The sequence below is a fragment of the Eleutherodactylus coqui genome, chromosome 3 (genome assembly GCF_035609145.1).
Source record: "Eleutherodactylus coqui strain aEleCoq1 chromosome 3, aEleCoq1.hap1, whole genome shotgun sequence".
In the NCBI taxonomy this organism is placed as follows: Eukaryota; Metazoa; Chordata; class Amphibia; order Anura; family Eleutherodactylidae; genus Eleutherodactylus; species Eleutherodactylus coqui.
This window is the reverse complement of record NC_089839.1, coordinates 199,974,912-199,992,683: the sequence shown is the minus strand read 5'-3', so window position 1 is coordinate 199,992,683 and position 17,772 is coordinate 199,974,912. Positions and strand designations below refer to the sequence as shown.

Sequence of the window (17,772 nt, the reverse complement as noted above, 5' to 3'; positions counted from 1 at the left end):
GCAAAAGAATGGAGATACCCCAGTGGAAGAACAAGTGCGGTTGTTTAGTGCAAACTCTGCCAACTGCAGGAATTCTGCCCATTGATGAGCCTTTTCACTAGCAAACAACCGTAAATATTGCACTAAATCCTGGTTCTTCTGCTTAGTCTGACCATTAGTCTGCGGGTGGAATGCTGACGAGAAGGAAAGCGACGTTCCCAGGTTTCTACAGAAGGCTCACCAAAATTGTGCAACAAACTCAACACCGTGATCAGATACAATGTTCTCGGGAACCCCATGTAGAGAAATGATTTCTTTTACAAAAATCTTGGAAAATTCTATTGCAGAAGGTAGCTTCTTTAATACCACGAAATGTGCCATCTTTAAGAAACGGTCTACAACAACTAGAATGGTGCTGAACTTCTGAGACTCAGGTAGATTGGTGTTAAAATCTGTCGATAAATGCGACCACGGACGAAAAGGCACCGGCAATGGTCTCAGAGGCCCCTCCAGAGGACGTCGACGACTCTTACCACATGTACAGACAGAGCTTCCCTTAACTAAGTTGCAGATCTCCCAAGACATGCCTGGCCACTAGTAGTGTCTAGTACAAAGATCCAGAGTCCCCTGAGCACCCGGATGGCCTGTGAGAACAGATGAGTGAGACTCTTCAATGACTCAAGGTCTCTGGCACAAACCATCTGCCCTCCGGCACCCCCGAGGGAGCGTCCAGCTGACAATTTTGTAGATGAGGAATGAGATCAGATTCTACAGCTGCCACCATCACCCCAGGTGCCAAGATATTCTCGGGAGCCATTGTCTCACTTTCCGGCGAACCGAAACTCTGTGAGAGGGCGTCTGCCTTCACGTTCTTCTTCCCTGGAATAAATGTAACGACGAGGTTAAAGGGGTGGTCTCGCGAAACCAAGTGGGGTTATACACTTCCGTATGGCCATATTAATGCACTTTGTAATGTACATTGTGCATTAAATATGAGCCATACAGAAGTTATTCCACTTACCTGCTCCGTTGCTAGCGTCCTCGTCTCCATGGTTCCGTCTAAATTCGCTGGCAGCTTGCTTTTTTAGACGCGCTTGCGCAGTCCGGTCTTCTCCATTCAGCACGAGCCGCTTCAGTGTGCTCCCCGCTACAGCTCTTCTGCGCATGCGCAGACGAGCTGTCACTGCTCGGGAGTGCGCTGGAGCGGCCATTCTGTACCTTCCTCTGTTAGAGGAAGGTGCAGAAACTGGAGCTGCCCAGCGGAGAAGACCAGCCCAGCCCAGCCGCCCCGAGAAGCCTCCCAGGTAAGTGATGGGTCGGGGGGGGGGCTGCCGCTGCGCCGGGCTGCGCCGGGGGGGGCTGCCGCTGCGCCGGGCTGCGCCGGGGGGGGCTGCCGCTGCGCCGGGCTGCGCCGGGGGGGCTGTCGCTAGGCCGGGGGGGCTGCCGCTGCGCCGGGGGAGCTAGCGCTAGGCCGGGGGAGCTAGCGCTAGGCCGGGGGAGCTAGCGCTAGGCCGGGGGGGCTGTCGCTGCGATGGGGGGGGCTGTCGCTAGGCCGGGGGGGGCTGTCGCTAGGCCGGGGGGGCTGTCGCTAGGCCGGGGGAGCTAGCGCTAGGCCGGGGGGGCTGTCGCTGCGATGGGGGGGGCTGTCGCTAGGCCGGGGGGGCTGTCGCTAGGCCGGGGGAGCTAGCGCTAGGCCGGGGGGGCTGTCGCTGCGCCGGGGGAGCTAGCGCTAGGCCGGGGGGGCTGTCGCTGCGCCGGGGGAACTAGCGCTGGGGAGCCGGGGGCTAGCGCCGGTTACCTGCTGTCTGGTCGGCGGCTGCGGGGCGTCTGGTCGGCGGCTGCGATGCGTCCGGTTGCCATGGAGACACAGCTGGCGGCGTCTCGGGAGCGCGCACGTCGGGCTGCAGCGAGCGACTGGGAAAGAGCCGGCGGCCATCTTGAGGAAACTTTTATAACTTGCTGAAACGCTGGAACGGTAAGTACGAACCAGCTAGAAATGTCATTTACAGGGGGGCTTAGTTATGTATGCTTAATGGGGGGGACTGGGCAAAAAAAAAAATTAACTGCTTCCTCGAGACATCTCCTTTAAGCCTGGCAAAAAACAACGCCCATCTGTCCTGACGAGCCGTGAGTCTCTCAGCATTGGTGAGATATACCAAGTTTTTATGATCAGTATACACGGTAATGGGATGTCTTACCCCCTCAAGATGGTGACGCCACTCTTCTAGAGACCACTTAATCGCCAATAACTCACGATTGCCCACATTGTAGTTATGCTCTGCCGAACTGAACGTCCACAAGAATGCACATGGACTATACCCAGGTCTCCCGCTGACTTCCTGAGAGAATACAGCCCCCAGCCCCACCTCAGACGCATCGACCTCAATGAAGAGCAGTCGCTGCGCGTCAGGCTGTACTAGCACCGGGGCAGCAGTAAACACCCTTTTGAGACGACTAAAAGCCTCTAGGGCCTCAGGCAACCATCTTACCAAGTCGGCACCCTTCATAGTAAGATCGCTCAGGGGTTGAGCTATAACAAAATAATTCTTAATTAATCTACGGTAGAAATTTGCGAAACCTAAAAACCGCTGGAGAGCTTTCAGGTTATCTGGTCTGACCCATTGGGAGATTGCTGCCACTTTTATCAGACTCCATTTGATATCCGTGGGTGAAATCACATAACCAAGGAAAGACACTTGTTTAGTACCAAAAGTGCATTTCTCCAACTTGACAAAAAGTTGATACTCATGCAAACAGGTCAGAACCAACCTCAGGTGCAGCACACGTGAGTCCCAGTCTGGGGAGTACACCAGAAAGTCATCAAGATATATGACCAAAAATACCCCCAGGAAGTCATGGAAGACCGCGTTCATAAATCCCTGGAACACAGTGGGGGCATTACAAAATCCGAAGGGCATGACTAAACATTCAAAATGTCTGAACGAGGTGTTGAAAGCGGTCTTCCACTCATCTCCATTTCGGATGCGTGCATTTCTCCAACTTGACAAAAAGTTGATACTCATGCAAACAGGTCAGAACCAACCTCAGGTGCAGCACACGTGAGTCCCAGTCTGGGGAGTACACCATAAAGTCATCAAGATATATGACCAAAAATACCCCCAGGAAGTCATGGAAGACCACGTTCATAAATCCCTGGAACACAGTGGGGGCATTACAAAATCCGAAGGGCATGACTAAACATTCAAAATGTCTGAACGAGGTGTTGAAAGCGGTCTTCCACTCATCTCCATTTCGGATGCGAAGTAAATTGTAAGCCCCCCTCAAGTCCAATTTGGAAAACCAGTGGGCCCCTACCACCTGATTCAGTAAGTCAGGAATCAGGGGCAAGGAGCACTGGTTCTTCACTGTAATTTTATTCAAAGCCTGATAATCCACACAAGGCCTCAATGCCCCATCCTTCTTATCTACAAAGAAGAGACCTGCTTAGGGATAGGGAGGTTAACATTTGGAAATCAGTTCACACAGGCAGATTAACGTAAAGCAATCTTACTGTGCTCTGTAGATATTGTGCCCACTGATTCTGTCTGTTAATCTCCCGCTCTCTCTTATCCAGGCCACTGCGGATCACAGCCTACTCGCCCACCCAGGAACGCCACTGTTTTGGATATGAATTTCTCCGGCAGGTTCTGGGGTATTTCTATAGCCTCCTAATTGCAAAACTGTGATATACGCGCGTAATAAGAATTCAGACTGAGACACATGTCCAGTGTGAAGCTTAAAGAGAGTTCTGCCCAGTTACAAGTGGGTGAGTCTCTTTTATTAAAAGACATAATACCTGCCCTTTATGGGTGTATAACATATGACATACGTAGTGTATGGAACTTGGGCTAAAACACACACATATATATATATATATATATATATATATATATATATATATATACACATATCCTTTCATCATTCCACTGTCCAGCAATTGCTGCAACAAATTATACCGCTATCAGCCTCTGTAGAGTCGAATCACTACAGCTGTGCAATACATCTAGTTTATACAAATCAATAGACATTTTACGCTAATTAATCATCATTTCTACTACACCCCTAGCCCCCACTCAGATTAGATACACTCCCCCCTCCCCACAACACTCGGATTAGATACTCTACCCCCCTCCCCCATACTCAGATTAGATACACTACCCCCCCCCCCCCACAAACTCCGATTAGATACACTACCCCTCACTCGGATTAGATACACTATCCCTCCCCCCACGGATTAGATACACTACACCTCACTTGGATTAGATACACTACCCCTCACTCGGATTAGATACACTACCCTTCCCTCCACATGGATTAGATACACTACCTCTCACTCAGATTAGATACACTACCACTCCCCCCATGGATTAGATACACTATCCCTCACTTGGATTAGATACACTACCCCCAATGGATTAGATACACTACCCCTTACTCGTATTAGATACACCACCCCTTCCCCCACAGATTAGATACACTACCGCCCATGGATTAGATACACTACCTTCCCCCCAGATTAGATAACTACCCCTCACTCATATTAGATACACTACCCCTCACTTGGATTATATACACTGCCCCTCCCCCACACACTGATTAGATACACTACCCCCCCATACTCGGATTAGATTCACTAACCCTCCCCAACACACATGGATTAGATACACTACTCCTCACTTAGATTAGGTACACTACCCCTCACTCGGATTATATACACTACCCCTCCCACCCCCACACACATGGATTAGATACACTACCCCTCACTCGGATTAGATAAACTACCCCTCCCCCACACGTATTAGATACACCACTCCTCACTCGGATTAGATAAACTACCCCTCACTCAGATTAGATACACTACCCTAACCCTCCCACTTGGATTAGCTACACTACCCCTCCGCCCCACACGGATAAGATACACTACCCATACCTCCCTCCCCACTTGGATTAGCTGCACTACCCATACCCTCATCCCCACTTGGATTAGATGTACTACCCAAACCCCCCTCCCCACTCAGATTAGATATACTACCCCTCCCCCCACTTGCATTAGACACACTACCCCTTCCCCCATGAATTAGATACACTACCCCTCACTCAGAAAAGATACACTACCCCTCACCCCCCACTGGGATTAGATATACTATCCCCCCCCCCCTTCAGATTAGATAGACTACCCCTCACTTGGGTTAGATACACTATTTTCCCTCCACACACGGATTAGAAACACTAATGTGAAAAGTCACTCAGCTATGTAGCAAAGCTCTGCTGTCACATTGGAGAGAAGCCACGGTAGTAATACAGGCCCCCAATGTTTTCACCAGTAGTAATAGCGACCCCCAATAGTTACCTCAGTAGTAGGAGTGATCCCCAACAGTTGCCTCATTAGTAATAGTGACCCCAATATTTGCCCCAGTAGTAATAGTGACCCCCAATAGTTGCCCCAGTAGTAATAGTGACCCCCAATTGTTGCCCCAGTAGTAATAGTGACCCCCATTGTTGCCCCAGTAGTAATAGTGACCCCCCATTGTTGCCCCAGTAGTAATAGTGACCCCCAATAGTTGCCCCAGTAGTAATAGTGACCCCCAATTGTTGCCCCAGTAGTAATAGTGACCCCCAATAGTTGAACCAGAAGTAATAGTGACCCCCCAATAGTTGCCCCATGGTGGAATACATGCCAAATTGATTGCTGGGAAAACTAAACCACACCTCCTCCATAGCCACCAATACAGATAGGAGGAAAAGGAGGTAGTTTAAGAACTATACATAACTATAGCTCCTGTATTTAATCAAACTGTGCCTAATAAAGGAGGTTTTATCCTCTGAAACGCGTTGCATCTTTGTTTCCTGTATGCTACTTATACAAAAAAAATGGCATTAATGTATTACCGCGGATCTGGAGTTTAAAATGCAACATCAACGGTGTGTTTAAGGTGCACTTGGATTTTAGATGGGTTCACTATTTTGATGCCCCCCTATGAAGTAAGTTTGAAGAACCTATCATTCCCTTTTGTCAGCAATAAACCCCACTTGAACCCCATAGAGAAGCTTTGGTGGGATGTGAAGAAGGCAGCTGCAGCACAGAAACCCAAGACTATTAGTGACCTGGAGGCCATTGTCCATGAGGAACGGGGTAAGATTCCTCAGGCTGCCAGAAGCTGCCATCCGGTGATGCATCACGTCTGCAGGAGGTCATAACAGCAGAAGGGGCGTCACTAAGTACTAAAGACGCTTGTCATGAAGGGGGGAAGAATTCTGATACTGCAAGAGTCAGTAAAAGTGGCATTTGTGGTGAATTTGGAGAAATTGCTTTGTGTGCAGCTATTTAAATTGTCGTACTGTTGACTTTACAAAGGTGCCACATGTGCAGTGGCACAGAGTGCTTCATTTTATCATTACTAGAAGGGGCAGCACTGACTCTGATCACCTGGGCACCCAGAGCTTGCTATCCCCCGGTTCCACACTTGTTGCTGAGCCTGTGGGAAGGCAATTCTACATTCTCTAATACTGTATATAGATTGGACACTGTATGATACAGTCACTTATACACTGCATGACTGTATTTGCACAGTATGGTGCACTAAAATGGGGAGAATCAACAGAGAGTTCTACACGGAACAGCAACATAAAGCTCACCCTGGTGGTCCTTGTGGTGGTAAGAGGTTAGTTCTGATGAATAAGACACATCATATCATCTTATCAGCTTTCCTGCCAAGAACAAGTCCAACTAATGAATAAGGTTTCTGGAGAAATTCAGGGAACATTTGGGAGAGTGTATAAGTTCCTTCAGAAGATTTGATAATGAATTATTTTCTTCAAAATGCATCATCACTCCGGGGTGTTTCTGCTCCTTTGTGCTGCCTGCAGTCTACTTCAGGCTTTCTCCGATGACGGTGAGTACATTGCATCTGACTTCAGGATGACAATTTATAGAAATATGGTTTCATGTGATAATGTATTTTAGCTCTAGGAGAATGCGCATCTACTTGTTGGAGGAGATTGATATGTAGATAGTGCATAGAGTGCAGCACATTTATTGTATTTTACATCATTTTAAGCCTCCTTACATGTCTAGTGAATTCTGCTAAATTCTCATATACATATAAAGTGCTGTGGAACAAGTTGGCGCTATACAAATAAATTATTATTATTATATACTAAAAGTGTAGGGTCCATATGTACCCAGTGGAAGCCCAAAGAGTGTATTCTTCTCATCCATTGGTTTGGAATATGTCATTATAGCTCTTTAAGTAAATCATAGTTTGCTACACTGTCCTATAAGTCAGATAATTGATCTTCCCTGTAATTTACCGCAAAATCGCGATTTTAACATTACAAGTCCTATAGACCCTTGCAGAAAAAAAACGCTGCGAATTTCGCAGTGAAAAAAAAATCCTTCCCTTTATAAATGGGAGTGATGCAAAAAAGGAATAGACCAAATCATACTAGATGATTGCTGATGAATCGTTCAGAGAGTGCAGAGATTTATTAATGCTATTGCACTGGTTTTCTGGTATAATCGGGTGGAACATATGGGCTCACTCACACGGGTGTATATGTCCTGCATATTTTTTACACACGTAAAATACACAGCAAATACATATGCACATTTGTATTTTCTGCATATGTAAAATCCCCATAGCCTGAAATGGTGCATATTACAAACAGAAATGAAATAATTGCAGGTGTGTATGGCCCAATAGAAATCAACGGTCTTCTAGCATCACAGATTACACGCGTAAAAAATCTATGCGTAATATGCAGGTGACATACGCTCGTGTGAGCCCTGTGGCAAACATTTTTGTTTCTGTCCAAAGTGTCCTAGCTTTCAAGTTGTACTAAATTGAACTTGGTTATGAAAACTAAACAGAATTTTCTAATAGTCATGCAACCTGTGGTATAATGTTATTGGTAAAGTGTCACCCAGCTTTCCGTGTCAACTTGCCATCATTCTGGACTAGGGGAAGCTGGGTTGAACTCCTCAATATTCATTACCCCCTCCTTCACATCTGCAGGGACATTTAATGCACATTTGTCCCAGGAAATTATTTATCCTGATGGCAAGGAAGTTAGCCAGTGACAAGGGAATGTTAATTAGCCCCTGCTCACCAAACTGGTATTTCTTAGAGATGTTCTGGCACAATGACTTGCTAGTGTTCTTATCAAAGGAGAATTTTATATTGGGTCATCCAAAGGCCCCAGCTCAACATCAGGTACATCAGTGTAGCCAATCATCTATCTCCTTCCATGTTTGGTATCTTATATTAAATTTTGCACAATGTCTTATTTTCGGGAGGGGGGGGTGTCTTATAATACTTAGCTAACAGACGGCATTCGGGTCCCTTGCGCTGGTCTCTGTTGCAGGCTGCCATGTCCTCCGGCATGCTGACAGTGCATTACTTCCTGATAGCAGGGCTTGAATACCCCGCCTGCAGCAAGCTAATGCTCTCATTGGTTAATCCAGCACCGCGTCAGACACTCAGACACGGCACTCAATTTACCAATCACAGCCATTCATTGAATGACATCATTGAATGGCTGGGATTTGTTAATCGAGCACTGGCTCTGATTGGCTGATGCGGCGCTGGATTAACCAATCAGAGCATTAGCTTGCTGGAGATGGGGTATTCAAGCCCCGCTACCAGGGAGTAATGCTCTGCTGATGTTCAGGAGAGCACGTCAGCCTGCAGCAGCACTGCAGCCCGGCTGGTAGGTGAGTATTGCTTTTTTTCGCTTTCCATGTAAGCTAGCTATGGCTTATTTTCAGGGGGAGGGCTTATATTTCGAACCCCCCACCCCCCAAAAATCAGGGTAGGGCCAATGAATGGGGAAACACGGTAGTGATTAAGCCAATAATCTACATACCAAATAACAGCATTATAATCACTGACTTTATAAGGGCACAATCACATCAACAGACACAGGTAGTTCAATTATCCCTGCAGAACAACAAAAATAATTATTTTATGGGATTAAGAATATAGCACTATGTGGGGGGAAGACACAGGGACCATGGGATGCAGGAGGGTGCAGAGTGCCTCGGAGCACCCGATGGAGCTAGAGAAGGGACGTCTGGAGCAGTTCTTTTGCCAGACATCAGACCCGGCTGGCGGCCCCATGAGATCCAAGATGGCGCCGACAGGAGAAGAAGGAGCGTGGGGTGGCTGTGTGGATGAAGCGGAGCTGACAGGTGCAGAGGGCGGGGCTCAATGGAGTGGAAAAGCCAGGGGTCCAGGGAGGAAGAGGCTGTCTTGGGCTCCACAATAGATATGCCTGATAGACTGTTACCATGCAGCGCGGCACGGGGTACCGCGGTCGACGCACGTCGCTCCGGCGTCGGCTCCGGTGGCCTGGAGCCCTGTGTCGGGGTTATCCCAGCGGCTTTGGGTGGCCGGTGGGCGGCGGCGTGGGCGTGTCCGCCCGTAGGGTGCCGCCCGCACTCCTCCGTTCTTCTTATACAGCAGTGGGTGGAGTGGCCTCCTCCCACTCTCCGCCCCTGGGCGGAGCCTTGTGGTTAAAAGACTGGCAGTGAATTGAGCTCACTGCCAGTTATTGGCTCTGCGTGCACCTAGCCAGTCTGTCTGTGGTTATCCTCAGCCAGTCCCTAGTTGCCGGTCAGCTCCTTTTGGTTCCCTACTGCTCTGTCTGTTCTTGTTGGTTCTGTTGGCCTCTAGTCTAGTCTGGCTCAGTCTGCACTAGTTGCTATCCAGTATCCTTCCAGTTTGCCTGTGAGCTCCATCTCCAGCCTTGTAAGTTTTGTTGGTCTGTTCCATCTGCCTCCCCTGTCGGCACTCTGTTCCCCCCATTAGGTAGCTTCCTTCTTGTCAATCGCCAGGTCCCTAGCCAGGGCAGGGACCGTCGTTCAGTTGTCCGCCTGGGGTTAGCCAGGGCCGAGGCAAGTAGGCAGGGACAGTGGGGTGCGGGAAGATCAGGGCACCCCACCTGGCGCTCGGGGGGCAGAGTGCCGTAACATAATAACTGGCCCTTAAAATACTGTTTTTCTTTTCATGGCGGCTATCAGCGCCCTGGCAAACCAGCTGCAAGACCTGGTGCCGGTGATCCGGGACTTGTCAGCTCGCATAGTGGCCCAGGAGCAGTGGGCGTTGTCGCAGGGGCAGAACGCCTTTACCAGCCCCGAACCCAAGTGCCCTCTTCCCGAGGTGTTCTCTGGGGAGAGGAACAAGTTTTTCGTTTTTCAACAGGCGTGTCGCCTGTTTTTTCGGATGCATCCCCGTTCTTCCGGCTCGGAGGCCCAGAGAGTCGGGCTTATAATGTCCCTGCTGCGGGGCTCTGCCCAGACCTGGGCCTTTTCCATTCCCGAGGGTTCCCCCTCCCTGCAGTCGGTGGACTCCTTTTTTCAGGAACTCGGGGGTATCTTCGATGAACCGGACCGAGTGGGGTTGGCGGTTTCGCGGTTGCTGGTGCTGCATCAGGGGCCGCTTTGTGTGGAGGATTATTGCTCCAATTTCAGACGCTATGCGGGTGATACTGCATGGAACGATAGTGCCCTGAAAGACGTTTTTCTGCAAGGTCTCTCGGACGCGGTCAAAGAACTGTTGATCTCCCATCCCGTTCCCGGGTCCTTAAAGGAGGCTATGGAGCTAGCGGTGAAGGCAGATAGGAGGCTCAGGGCTGGGAAGCAAGATAGACCGACCCGTAGAGTCAGGGAGGTCGTTTGTCCTGTTCCCTCCTCTTCCGTACCAGTCTCTGTTCCCGAACCTAAGGAACTGGACCCGCTGGACCCCAAGGAGCGACGCCGGGTTCGGTTATTGCATCATCTCTGCCTCTACTGCGGGAAAGCTGGACATCGGGTGATAACCTGCCCCCTGAGGCCTCAGCGTCCACAGTCTGAATCGGCAGAAAGACCCAAGTCCTAGGCGATTGCAGGGAGGATCGCCTAGGACCACAGGTACGTCCTAGACTTCTGGTATCCTGCCAGGTTAGATTCCGGAACGTCTCCCGCCCAGGGCAGGCTTTTATTGATTCCGGAGCAGCCGCTAACCTGATAAGCATGTGTCTCGTTGAGCCCCTGAGGGCTGAATTTGTGGCGCTGAAGACGCCAATTCGTTTTGCTAGCATTGATGCTACCCCTCTTGCTTCGGGCTTGGTACGATGGAGGACCCCAGTTTTACAACTCACGGTGGGGGGTCGCCACTCGGAAGGTCTATCATTCCTGGTGATGGAGAAAATGTCGGTAGACATGGTACTAGGGATGCCGTGGCTGGCGTTGCACAACCCCCAATTTGATTGGACCACTGGGGAGCTAACCCAGTGGGGGCCGTCCTGCCATAGCCATCGTGCTCCCCTTCCTCCCTGCTCAGTCGACACCGCACTCAGTCCCCGAGGTCTCACTTCCCTTCACACCTCGTCCGCCGGTCCTGCTGCTGATGTCGCCACCGATGCACTGCAGGGGGGATGGAAGAAAGTGGTGGTGTCTCGTATGCAGTTGCGTAGTGGGGAGAGTCTGTCGGTATCTGAGCCGTACAGGGTGGGACAGAAGGGGTACCGGTCCTCTGGAAATCGCAAAAGGAGGGGTCGCAGGGGGTTCCATAAGTCGTTGTCGAAACTTGCTGTCCCTTCTTGTCAGTCGCCAGGTCCCTAGCCAGGGCAGGGACTGTCGTCCAGTTGTCCGCCTGGGGTTAGCCAGGGCCGAGGCAAGTAGGCAGGGACAGTGGGGTTCGGGAAGATCAGGGCACCCCACCTGGCGCTCGGAGGGCAGAGTGCCGTAACATAGACAGTGCAGGAAACACAGCCCTTTGCAGCAGCATTCCCAGGCTGACAGGCAGTTAACCCTTGATCAGCCAGCCTCCTATACTGGTCATGAGTGGGTCTGCCCCCCCCCCTCCTCCCTCTGGACAGTGCAGGAGTAGTGCAGAGGATATCAGCCACAATTAGGTGCCTTATGAACTGGGCAGGAAAAGCAGCCCAATGCAGTAGCGTCCTCATGCTGAGGGGCAATTAAACCCTGACCAGCCCGCCTCATATTCTGGGGAGGTGGCAGATTGTTCCCCCTCTGGAGAGTGCTGTGGCAGTGATGGGGCCCTCAATCAGAATAATGTTCTGCCCAGACAGTCCTAGACACTCGATCAGAATAATGTTCCGCCCAGACAGTCCCAAACACCAGAAAGAAGGGGCGACTATCAAGCTCTTGCCACGGGTCCCACTGACAGCGAGGATTGGGGCTGGAAGGCTCACCTGTGATCTCTGCCCACGAAAGGAGAGTTAGACAGCTCTCTCCATAAATTAGAGATGTCCCGCAGGAGAGATATTTCAGCCCTGCAAAAAGACATTATACATGTGGGTCAACATCTCTCCGAAGTGGAGGAAGTTCAGGAAAACCTACTTGAGTCGGTGGAATCCCACAGAAAGGTCATATAGGAGCAGTCTTCACAAATATCAGAATTGTTCATGCACTTGGACGACCTGGAGAACCACCATAGGAAGAATAACCTACATATCAGAGGCCAGTCTTGGGCCCGCAAATTCTTTAACAACATCCTACAGAGACCTCCTGACAATCCAATTGAAATTGATAGAATTTACCGCACACTGGGCCCAAGGTCCCCTGACCCTGCGAGGCCCCGCGACATTGTATGCAAGATCCATTTTCTCAGGAGAAAGAACTAATCATGCTCAGAGACAGAGAGTTAGAGAACTTATCCTACCAGGATGCCCCCATTCTTAACCTTCAAGATTTGTTTCGCCGCACTCTTCAACTCTGAAGATCCCTTAAGCCACTTCTTTGAGAGAAAGGGACATCCAATATCAATGGGGGTATCCCTTCCAACTGCAGGCTCACAAGGGCAATAAAACGGCCATCTTTAGGTCACTTTGAGACATGCGGGGCTTTCTGGGATCCTTCACGCTTCCGATGGTCACACTTCCAGACTGGCCTGGCCGGAATGGAGCACTGGTTCCGGCTCTAGGCCTGATGTGGCGGAGAGCCGGCGGAGAAGTTAAGCGCTGAACTCCAGCTTTCTAACTTGCTTTATTGCAAAGTCCTCCATTTGTCTCGGTCATATCCGTTTGGTTTGGTTCTAGTTTATTGTTCCTTTTAGGATATTTACGATGTTGAACCCCAAATGTAAGGTCAAAGCACTGCGTCGGTGCTGCCTAAAATTATATCAACCATTCTATATTATGTAGCTGGGGCCGCTGGACTAGCCGCCGTGCCTTTGGTTCCCTCCACCCTCCCATAGGTGTAGCAGCTAGTGCGCTGCTGGGAAAGGTTATTTAATTTAATGTGTTCTGCTCTTATTGGAGGTTTTAAGCCACAAGAAGTTATGGTTTTCCCCTCTTTACCTCCTTCTCTGCCTTTTCTTCTTTCCCTTCAAATCGGGGGAGGGGGGGTTATGGGTCCTATTGTACGCACGTCCTGCTTATACACTAATGGCCAATGTGACCTTATGCACTTACAACATAAAGGGCCTTAAAGGGGTTTTGTCATTAAAAGAAAAATTATCTAAACTTACCTATTCCTTCCCTGTCTGTCCCCTTATCACATCTTCTCCTGGTTGAGCTTCTCCAGTGCCCCAGGTCAGCTCACTGCAGGCTGGGACCAGCTTGTTATGAAGGCTGCTTTATCACAAACTCCTTCCTGCTGGGTCAGTGAAGGTCACATCCCTGTGCTGTAGCTTCACTGCCTAGGAAGGAATTGTAATCTATTTCAGAGATAGCTCGCATGAGCAATCTCTGAAGAAGATAGGCAGTCCTCCTGCTGGCCTGTGAGCTGTGACATAACGTACATTGGCAGACTGCCAACCTAATGTACGTAACCTCAGAGGAAGGAGCAGAATCAGGCAGCTGCAGCTGAAGTGAGCACCGGACTGCAGGAGACAGAAGAAGATAAGGGAGGTGAGGATCTGGTAAATAGACTGATGGGGGAGGAATAGATAAGTATAGCATTTTTCTTTTTTAGTGACAGAACCCCTTTAATACTCCAGAGAAGAGAAACCAGATCCTATATAATTTACAAAAGAAGAGAATCATGGTGGCTATGCTACAGGAGACTCACGGCTGATAGTGTTCCACGTATGTAATCCAGATTTTACACCACCTGGTTTCAAAGTACACATCCATTCAAGAAGGCTGGAGGGGTCTCCGTGGCACTACACGTCACTCCAACACATAGTGGTCGATTATGCTGTTGACACACTGGGGAGATACATTAAGAGGATAATACCGGTTTTCCTGTGTAATGGGAGGCCCTTAAGTGCGTCCTAAAGGGTATTTTTATTTCTCATGGGACTCGTCTCAAGAAGGATAGATCTAAGTTGAATAGACTCCTCAAAGAGTTGCACATCAAAGAAACCTTAAATAAGAGATATCCCACAGATCCCACAAAAGCAGAAATCTCCACATTACCACATCAAATTCTATCAATATTAAATCAGAAGTCAATGGGTTACAGAGATAGAATGCACAGAAGCATTTTTGAGTATGGGCACAAATGTGGGAGGTGGTTGGCTAGGACCTTACATCCCAGAGCTTCTCTGACACATATCCTCAAGATTCAGACTCAAAAAGCGGGAGTTGTGCGCTTGACCTCGGATATTCTCGAGGTATTTCATACCTGTTATAGGGGCCTATATAATATTAAACAGAAGCCCTTGCTGGGGAATGGGTCGGAGGATAACAGGATTGAGGCCTACCTCGACAATAGTGCTCCTAATTCAGTAGAATTTGAGGAGTCGCTGGATCTAGAGGGGGACTTCACAGTTTCCGAAATAACAGAAATAATAAAGAAACTTAAGGTGGGGAAGAGCCCGGGCCTGAATGGGTTCACTTCAAATTTCTATAAACTATTTAAAGAGTTATCCCCGTTAATTCTTAGGGCCTTCAACGCGATAGCCAGAGGGTGCGCGTTACCGGCTCAGGCCGTACAGGCCCTTTTGGTAGTATTACCCAAGCCAGGGAAAGACGCCACGGTTTGTGGGAACTATCGACCCTTTTTGCTTATAAATCTACATATAAAGTTATTTGTCAAATTGTTAGCGAATAGACTACAACCTTTTATACCGAGACTGATACATAGAGATCAGGTGGGGCTTGTCCCAGGGAGAGAGGGTAGGGACAACATGATAAAATCTATGTCCTTGGTGTCGAAGGCCAGGGGTGAGGTGTCCCCGCTTTGTCTCATGGCGGTTGATGCCGAGAAAGCCTTTGACAGAGTAAGATGGAGGTTTTTGGAGTTTGCTCTGCAGAGGGTGGGGTTGGGGACCTGAATGAGGGAATGGATAATGGCGCTGTATACAAACCCTTCAGCTCGGGTCAGGGTCAATGGATTCCTGTCGGATACGTTTACCATTCAAAACGCAACAAGACAGGGCTGCCCATTATCACCCTTATTATATATCTTAACAATGAAAACTTTGGCCAACGCCATCAGAAAGAATGACTCCATCCGAGGCACGCGGGTAGGTCATACGGATCATAAAATATCACTATTCGCAGATGACCTTCTCCTCTACCTGTCCTGTTTGAGGGTGGGGATCGCGGTCCTGATGCAGGAATTTAATAGATTTAATACATTTAGCGAAGTCAGCAACTTCAAGATTAACATGCAAAAAACTGAACGTTACCCTCCCAAAGTCTGAGGAGCGGCTTATACAGGGCCAGTTCCCTTTCAGATGGCAAGATACCTCTATTAAATATCTAGTCCAACTCCTGGTGGTTCCATCACAAGCGTTTGCCCTTAAAATTTTAAACCATTTTTGTCAAATTTAGAAAAAGATTTAAATAAATGAAGCCCACTTTTTTTTCTTGCATTGGTAGAATCAATTCGATTAAAATAGACACTCTTCCAAGATTCCTGTATTTATGCTAGGCATTCCCCATCAGACTAAACAGACCCTACTTGAAGCATATCTGCTCCCTGATCACCAGATTTATCTGCAGAGGCCGCAGACCTAGACTAAAATATAGCATGCCTACTAGGGCCAAGGAGTCAGGAGGTCTTGGTATGCCAGACTTTTCCATATACTATAAATCCAATATAGCAAATTGTGTTTTGAACCTTCTCAAATATCATGAATCTAAATTATGGGTCGAAATCGAATTGCGACTTAGACCCCAGGCTTACACAGGGGTTGTTTTGGATTCCGGGGGATCTGCTTAGGGACTTCCCTGGTTTATCTCCCCTACTTACCAATTGGTAGATGCCTGGGCGGGCTTCGCTGTAAAGAGCTCACTGGTGTCGGTCCCGGGTCCTCGCACGCCACTGCTGGCTAATCCACAATTCAAAGCCTTTGAGCAAAATGGGTCCTTGCTGCTTACGCCCATGATCCCTTTTCTGTGCTTGAAAGACATGGTGGGTCAATTGGGGTTAAAATCATTAGCAGAATTCTTTGTAGAATCCCGCCCCCACCTGGAGTGTGGATAATTTATTTACAGTTGAGGGGCTCGGTGGATTCCCTGATACCCGGGTCTGGTCTGACCAAAGCTCTTACTCCTTTTGAGGTTATCTGCATGTCCTCGAACTCTACCAGACACTTATTTTCACTCCTTTACAGGATGCTGCTGGACTGGGAGGTGGGGGACGGCCCCCCGGGCTATGTGCTGACATGGGAGAAAGAGGTGGGAAGACATTTTCCTTTGGTGACCTGGCAAAAGGCCTTTACCCTAACACATAAGGGGACAGCATACTCCAGGTTACAGGAACTTAATTTCAAGATCTTGCCCCATTGGTACAGGACCCCGGATACACAAGATGTTTCCTCAGTCCTCCCCCACATGCTGGCGTTGTCCCAATAGCAGGGGAAGTATGCTCCATATTTGGTGGGAGTGCCGTCCTGTGGCTGCACTGTGGGCAGACATAGTGAGGCTATGCAATGATATATGTGACCTATCTGTGGTCCTTACCTTCGAGATGGCTGTACTATTCATGTTCCTGAGATCCGTTACAAGCGTAAAGAAAGGCGTGTTGCATTTCTTTATCCAGGCGGTTCGACAGGTAATCCCGAGATTCTGGCGTTCCAGCTTGCACCCCTCCAGGGTCCATTGGATGGAGGCGGTCAACACTTTAGCCCGGTATTAGGAGATGAGGGCTGATGAGGACATGGCCAAAGCAGGCTTTTATGCAGTTTGGCAGCCTTGGCTTGATTTTAGGACAACCGCTAGAGCTGGGGAATGGGTATCCTCAGGCTCAAATATGACATAGTTTCCTTACCCTCCCTCTTCTCCTTTACTACTTGGGGTGTTTGATGCTCTCTGTGTGGGGGTAGTTGGGGATTGTGATCCCCTTTGTCATTACTTGGTTTATATCTCACCAGGCCAGTATTTTGTGACAATAAAGAGCAATTTCACATATATGTTAAAGAGATTCATCTCGGACCCTCTCAAAACCCTCTCCCTTTTCTCTGTCCTTCCATCCCCTGGTCTAAAAGTCGTGATTATTTTCTTTCTTTTTTTTCCCCTCTCTTTTGGGTTTGTTTTTTTTGTTTTTTGTCTCTTCATTTTTCTGTTTCCTATTTTATTTTAGTTTTCTTTGGTTAGTTCTGATATATTTTATTGAAAAAGTTGGATGGAATTTGTTCTATATTTGTAGGGACTGAGGGCTGTATATCTATAGTGCGAGGAAGCTATGCTAATGTCATGGTTATGTATGCACTGTTTACAGACCCTCACTCTATTATTATTTGTACACTGTGTAATCTATTCAAATAAAAACTTTTTGAATGAAGAATATAGCCCTGCGTAGTATAAACATACCCATTTAGTGAACTGAATTCCCGCTCTTAACACCCCAACAAACCTTTTGTATTACTTCCTCAGGGAGATGTGTGCTTGACTATC

At 48.6% G+C, this 17,772-nt stretch overlaps 1 protein-coding gene across 1 annotated transcript in view; it reads left to right on the top strand.

The window, feature by feature from the left end:
• Nucleotides 1-6,793: 6,793 nt before the first annotated feature.
• LOC136619939 (CUB and zona pellucida-like domain-containing protein 1) overlaps nt 6,794-17,772 on the top strand; it is a 32,258-nt gene continuing 21,279 nt past the window's right edge. The window contains exon 1 of the mRNA XM_066594657.1: nt 6,794-6,872. Coding sequence (XP_066450754.1) covers nt 6,800-6,872 — 73 coding nt within the window. The 5' untranslated portion in view covers nt 6,794-6,799. The remainder of the gene's footprint in view (nt 6,873-17,772) is intronic.